Consider the following 6,770-nt stretch of genomic DNA (forward strand, 5'->3'; position numbering starts at 1 on the left):
TTTGTGTGTTGTGTGCAGTAAGTGGCACTTTTGCGCTGTGTGTAAAAAATAGTGCTTGAATTGCAGACTTAGCACGCACAAAATAGAAAATCCTGCAACAAGTGCACACTGTGTAATAAATAAGGCTGTATCTGGCACGTAAACACCGCATTTTATTACCGTTGTATGCTGAATGCATAGTTTCTCGTAATTGGTTTTTGTTTAATTAGAACAATGCATAAATAGCTTTCTAGTTTACCCAGAAGAGAATTAGTAGGTTTTAGTCTATTTAAGAAGGCCGAGAAACAGTAAAGGCCGTGGATTTCACCAGCACTTCCCGTATTACAACTATTGTGACTTAGCACACGCTGTGTAATAATTCTTGTGCATACTCGGGTATATGGTAGCGCATTGTGCCGTTTGCGCGAGCAGGAACATATAAACGTTCTCCAGAAGGGCATACTTCTCTATTCCGCACCTTTTCACTAACTCGTCTTTTATGCGCTCTAAGTGCAGGATCAGAAAACCCCCGCATTCGGGAGCAAACTCCGCAGAAAAATCCCTCGAATTTAAAAAGCACGGCCTGTCAGTCCTAATATATTGGAGTATTAAAGCAATTGAATTTTTGTGTTTTTTCTCAAAGTCGTCTTCCAGGAGCAAGAGCGCAATCCAGGAGTGGCAGAGGAAATTAACTAGGTTTTCGCTGTAACTGTCACGTTCAGATTCTGATAAAATGAGGTGGCAAATCTCCAAGGCATTCTCTGGGGAATCCCTGGGGAAAACTACCCCCAAAAGCACTTTCAAACATCCAGAGGATTTCAGGTACTTGCAGCATTTTATGGGATAACCTGAAAAAAATCTGTAGTACCTGAAAAAGTGCATTACAAAATTTTCAAGCAAAAACCCTGGCCCGCCCAAACTGGAGAAAATCTGGACGTACCTTGGAAGGTCCAGACTCCGCAGGAAAAACCCGAACCAGAGCCCCCTGGGATTTTTCAGGTACTCGCTCAGAATGTGTAAATCAGGGATAAGTGTTTTCCATATTTTTTCATTAGTATTCGTGTCTGCACCTGATTTTTCAGTTTCATGCCCTATAAAATTTTTTATAAACCGCAAAACAGGAGTTATCTCAGAAGCATTGCCTGTTTCCCGCATGAAAATATATATTGTAAGAGCCTGCACGATATCTTTCTTCGAGGCAAAGTCCAGCAGGAAAAGGCGAGGCATTTCCACAGGCTGGCGATATACTGCCTCCTTCAGCGTGTATATAAAAGAGTTTGCAACTTCTTCTGGATCATAAACTGTATCGTTTTTTGCCTTTTCAACACACTTTAGAACCAGGAAGCTAAAGAATGCCTGGATTTTTTTGAGGGCCTGTATGTGGGATAAAAGTGTAACTTTTTCTTCGAGGGAGAAAGGAGTTATGCTGACTTTCTGCCCGATTCGGGTCTGGGAATTATCCAGGAAGAAAATATTCGTGAAAATTTCCTTCTTTCGAATGGGGGGAGAGTGCAGAATTTTTATGTTGATACCTGACAAGGAACCTGACGAGGAACCTGACGAGAAATCCGAAGGAAAAACTTCCACTGAAATTGTTGCATTTTCATCCACCAAAAAAGGAAGGAGGAGGGACCTGATGGTTGATTCCATACGATGGTTTTCACTCTCCCCGGAGTTTCCGGGTACTCCACAGATTCCCAGGACCTTCTCAAGGACGGGAAGCAAATCTGCAGATCCTTTATACTCTTTGGACATTAAGCAGCTTTTCAGGTACGGGATCCTGTAGGGATAATGAACAAAAGTTTTCAATAAATTGACAGGATTATTCCCATAGGCTTTGCACTTTTCTGCCTCCTTTTTAATCTCGGAGAAAAATGAGTAAAAAACAAAAAAGTCATTTTTGCTTTCTTCTGAAGTTCCCTGCATCCGGGATTTTAATATGTTGGAAAAGTCGTAAGTTTCTTTTTCTGCATTGTAGGAGAGGGTTATAAGGAGAGTGTATAGGCCCATTTCAGCGTAAAAAAGTGGGTCATCTTTATCGCTGTTCAGTGCGTAGATTACTTCAGGATTTGTGCACCCATTTTCCGAGGAGCCGAACTTCTTCTCTGGGGAGATCTGGAAACTCCCCTGATTTAAAAGTTTTTCATTTTTCCACGCTTTTATACTCGCGTGCACGTTTATAAGGGAAGAAATTTGCGCTGAAAAAATTTCCTCGGGGATTCCAAAAGGCGTGAATATGCGGGAGTAGGCAAAATATGTTCGAGAAAGTGCGTCTATCTTGTTGCGGTTGTTCGTTTGCGTATTTCTAATGGCTGTTATGAGCGAAAATATCTGGTTGTAGAAAGTCTCCAAAAAGCACGCACTTTTAGCGTATTCCCCCATAAATGCTGCAATAAGAAAGTTCTTGCTTTCTAGAAATTTGCCTTTTTCGAACTCGCTAAAAGCATTGGGGAGACTCTGAAAGGGAAAAGTTTTAAAAAAATCAATTATCTGAGAAAGTATTTTCAGAGAATTTCTGTCCATTTTCAGGTTCGCATTTCCTAGGATGGAAACATTAAGACGTATAAGCTCATTTCCTTCAAAAGGCAGGAAAATGTTCCCGTCTTTTTCCTGAATGGGCACATCCACGCCCTCGCTCAGCAAGAAAAGACTCGCCAAAAAGCAACTTGCCTCCTGCTCAGAGCATGCTTTTTCGAGAAATACCAAAAAGAAGGGCTTTTTCCACCCGAATGTCTCCTCCCGGGGGAACATCTGAAGAAAAACAGTGTAAAACCTGTTCAGATCTTTCGGGTTATTCGGGTCTTCAGGCGGGTATGCCCTATCAAGGGACGGAATAGATGCTGAAATCCCCCTTAAAAACTCTGCTAGAATCGGGTTATTCGGGTTATTCGGTCTTGTTTTGGCGGAGGAAAAATCTATGCATATCCCAGGCGAGTAATTACGGAGTCTCTGGGCGTATCCCAAGTATTTAAGCATGTGGAGAGAAGCAGGACTCCCTATCCAGCTGTGGCGTAGCTTCATAATTTCGTCGTCAAAGAAGAAGCCCATCTTTTGCTGGATGTCAAGTGCTTCGGAGAGTTTTTCTATCTCTTGCCCTTGGAGCGCCTGCATGAAGAGCACCCAGAAAAAAAAACAAATGTTCATGCGATAAAAATTCTGCTTTCTTATATAGAGATAGTCTGTGATTTTGATCGAGTTGTTCTGGCTTTTTTATTTTTAACGTGATGTGCAGTAAGTCTGCTATTTTTGGGGTGTGCATAAAATAAAATAAAAAGATTTTGCAGGCAGCACAGAAAGTCCTAATATTTCCGAGGCTGTGTGCAAAAAGCAGCAGGCACTCCATCAACTACTGCACAGGACACAAAAAAACTAAAACATTAAAAGTTTCTGCACAGGACATAAAAACATTAAAAGTTTCTGCACAGGACATAAAAAACTAAAAGTTTCTGTACACGACACAAAAACATTAAAACATTCTGCACAGGACACAAAAACAGAAGGCAAACTGCCAGACCTTCTGCCCAGTGTGTAAAAAGTGGCATAGAATATGTGCTGTATCTCTTTATTTAACCCACTCAGACCGTTTTCTTTCCAAGGCACTGATCCCGCACTCTTCATACTCAGCCTTTGTGATCATAAGTGTTCCCGTAGCTCCAATTGACCCAAGGATTGACCCCCCAAAGAACGTGCTAAACTCCCTTCTGTCGTTGTTTACCTTCACTCTCGCATTCGGATATATGCGCATAAGATCTGCCTGGAGTCTTTCCGTTATCCCAGGCACTAAAGACCCTCCTCCTGAAACCATGACATTTCCCAAGAGCATGTCGTAGTACTCCAAGTCAACGGACTCCATCGCACACTTTACCATATCCAAGAGCCCCATTCCCTCCAGGCTTCCTGCTATTTGCTTCATTGGATCAAGTCTCTCCATCTCCGCGGACTCCCCCAGGAAGAGCTGCTCGGGGATGGAGTTTCTCTCTGAAAAGACGCGGCTTGAATATCCCGTTGCAAATTCGTAGTACTTTGGCTGGCAGTGCCCCAGGAAAGAGACAGACTCCTTAAAGCACCGGGCAACTTCCATTTGGAAAGGCAGTTTCTCGCTTTCTGGGAGACTTTTATACGAAGCCTTCTCCTTAAAGAGGGGCATCTGCTCTAGAGCCACCTTCTGGCGCTCCTCTATCGCAGTTGGAGGAACTAAAAGATCAGTCCCTGATTTCTCTGATTTTTCCCGGAGAAGGTTCAGAACGTGCTTTGTAACGGCTTTCCCGCCTACGCTGCTCCTTATCCCTCCGCTGATGCAGTATCCGTCAACAACGGGGATCACTTGCGTGCTTCCCCCGCAAAGACGTATCATAAGACCGGCACTTTTCCCGAAGCTGAAGCAGTCAGAGACAGCCCCGTTGATAAAAAGCACGCCCGAGCACAGGGAAGACTCCATTAAGTGGGAAAGCGTCTTTTTTCGAGTCTCTTTGTGCGTGAACGGATCCTCGATCTTTATGAGGGGGATGCTCTGCGGGTCGTCAGAGAGCTCGCTTATGGCGTGAGAGAGTATCTCGTTCGGGGATTTTCCTGTTTTTTCAAAGAGGACGGGGTACTCGCTTCCTGCGTATCCTACCTTGTACGTTTCATCTCCTATGTCTGCGATGTGGACTGTATTCTCTCCTACTGTGTACATACTCTGCCAAAGTTTTATTTCTTTATAATAATAAATTCAAGAAGTTTTCGGGCAGCAGATGCGAGGGGGAAGAGGGAGGGGCAGCAGATTCCGGGAAAATGCGAGGGCGTGGGACTGAGATATTGCAGCGAACTTTCCAAGGGCACGAGATGCCTCCGAAAAAGTTCAGAAAAATGCGCACTTTTGCAGCACTTTTTACACCGTGCGCAGGAAGTAATGGAGCATTCAAACCCCAAGCAGCAGCAAATAGAGCCAGACACTAACTATCTACGCATCAGCATATGCTTATTATCGTATGCCAACCCTCAAATGGATCAATATCTAGCATATATCACACTATAAAAATACACATAATAAACACCATCTTACCATAAATACTCTTATAATAACTAAATATGGTAACAGTTATAACTGGCATAGTACTATCTAACTATACTATCTTACCATGTGACTATCTTACTATCTTACTATGCTATCTAACTACTACTAAGTATACTATCTTACTATACTACTACTATCTAACTATTTGACTATACTATTTGACTATACTATCTTACTATACTATACTACTATCTAACTATACTATCTTACTACTACTATACTATCAAACTACCACTATACTACTATCATACCATGTGACTATCTTACTATACTCTGCCTATGCATATACTCTGCTTATGCCCTCTGAATATCATATAGCCAACTCCATAAAAATAAACGCGTTTTTGCAATTTTTTCGATGTCTCTAATTCAGTCCCTCAGCGAAGCCCCAAAGAAGCTCTCGCAGTGGCTAGGCCTGACGAATGCGCCTATCTACATGGATTTACAGGCAACAACTCAGACAGACCCCAGAGTTCTAAAGTCAATGCTTCCCTTTTTCAAGGAGAAATTTGGAAACCCCCACAGCAGAACCCACTCTTTCGGGTGGGATGCTGAGAGTGCCGTTGAAAAGGCAAGGCACGAAGTTGCCTCCCTGATCCGAGCAGATCCCAAGGAGATTATATTCACAAGCGGAGCCACGGAAAGCAACAATCTAGCGATAAAGGGAATTGCCAGATATATGCGGCAGAACATGCAGGGAGTCCCCCACATAATCACATCGCAGGCCGAGCACAAAAGCGTCCTGGATACGTGCCGGGATCTGGAGGAGGAGGGATTCAGCGTCACATACTTGCCCGTTGCACAGAATGGGGCAATTCTGGCCTCTGACCTGAAGAAAGCCATTCGCCCAGAAACTGTTTTAGCAAGTATTATGGCCGTTAATAACGAAGTCGGAGCAATTTCTCCCCTCCATGAGATAGGCCGAATATGCAAGGAAAACAGCGTATTCTTCCACTCAGATGCTGCACAAGCCGCAGGGAAAGTGCCTATCGACGTGAATGCGATGAATATCTCCCTCCTCAGCCTGTCAGCGCACAAGATGTACGGGCCCATGGGAATTGGAGCCCTTTTCGTGAGCAGAAGCCGCCCAAGACCGCGTCTCCAGGGACTTTTCAGCGGGGGAGGCCAGGAGAGAGGAATGCGAAGTGGGACTCTTCCTACGCCCTTGATCGTCGGATTGGGGCGAGCATGCGCCCTTTCAGAGGCGGAAATGACCGCTGAAAGTGCAAGAATCCGGGACCTTTCGCAGTATTTCCTGCAGGAGTTGCGCAAGGGAGTTCCCGACTTAAAGAGAAACGGGGGAGATTCTGCCTTTCCTGGGTGCGTAAATGTCTCTTTCCCGTACGTGGAGGGAGAGTCTCTTTTGATGGCTCTTCCTGGGATTGCAGTGAGCAGTGGAAGTGCATGCACGAGTGCGTCTTTGGAGCCTTCCTACGTCCTGAAGGCGATGGGCGTGGGGGAGGATCTGGCGCATTCTTCCCTTCGCTTTGGAATTGGGCGATTTACAACGCGGGCGCAGGTAAAGTCCGTTGCAAAGCAGGTCGTTCAGAAGGTGAAGAGACTCCGGGATCTTTCTCCCCTCTTTGAGATGGCGCAGGAGGGGATAGACCTGAACACGATCAACTGGAATGCACACTGAGCGGGAAACACAAATAAATGGGGAATGGCACTTGTTTTGGGGCTACTTTTTGTGCACTGCGTAAAAATATGTGGGGAAATGCGGCACTTTCTGGGC

The 6,770-nt window shown here is 44.6% G+C and overlaps 3 protein-coding genes across 3 annotated transcripts; 1 reads left to right on the forward strand and 2 right to left on the reverse strand.

Moving 5' to 3' along the window:
- Positions 1-327: 327 nt before the first annotated feature.
- Positions 328-3,123, reverse strand: NEMAJ01_2319 (uncharacterized protein; the record flags this gene model as incomplete). The annotated part of the gene is made up of 1 exon (XM_047916157.1): positions 328-3,123. One exon carries the CDS (start codon positions 3,121-3,123, stop codon positions 328-330), a length of 2,796 nt encoding a protein of 931 aa, XP_047772114.1.
- Positions 3,124-3,541: 418 nt separating this feature from the next.
- Positions 3,542-4,654, reverse strand: NEMAJ01_2320 (actin-like protein 6B; the record flags this gene model as incomplete). Its single annotated transcript, XM_047916158.1, has 1 exon — positions 3,542-4,654. One exon carries the CDS (start codon positions 4,652-4,654, stop codon positions 3,542-3,544), a length of 1,113 nt encoding a protein of 370 aa, XP_047772115.1.
- Positions 4,655-5,393: 739 nt separating this feature from the next.
- On the forward strand, positions 5,394-6,674 carry NEMAJ01_2321 (cysteine desulfurase; the record flags this gene model as incomplete). Its single annotated transcript, XM_047916159.1, has 1 exon — positions 5,394-6,674. The coding sequence occupies one exon, from the start codon at positions 5,394-5,396 to the stop codon at positions 6,672-6,674; it is 1,281 nt and encodes a 426-aa protein (XP_047772116.1).
- Between the last annotated feature and the right edge of the window lie 96 nt (positions 6,675-6,770).

This window comes from Nematocida major (assembly GCF_021653875.1).
Source record: "Nematocida major strain JUm2507 chromosome Unknown 2264, whole genome shotgun sequence".
NCBI classification, from domain to species: domain Eukaryota; kingdom Fungi; phylum Microsporidia; genus Nematocida; species Nematocida major.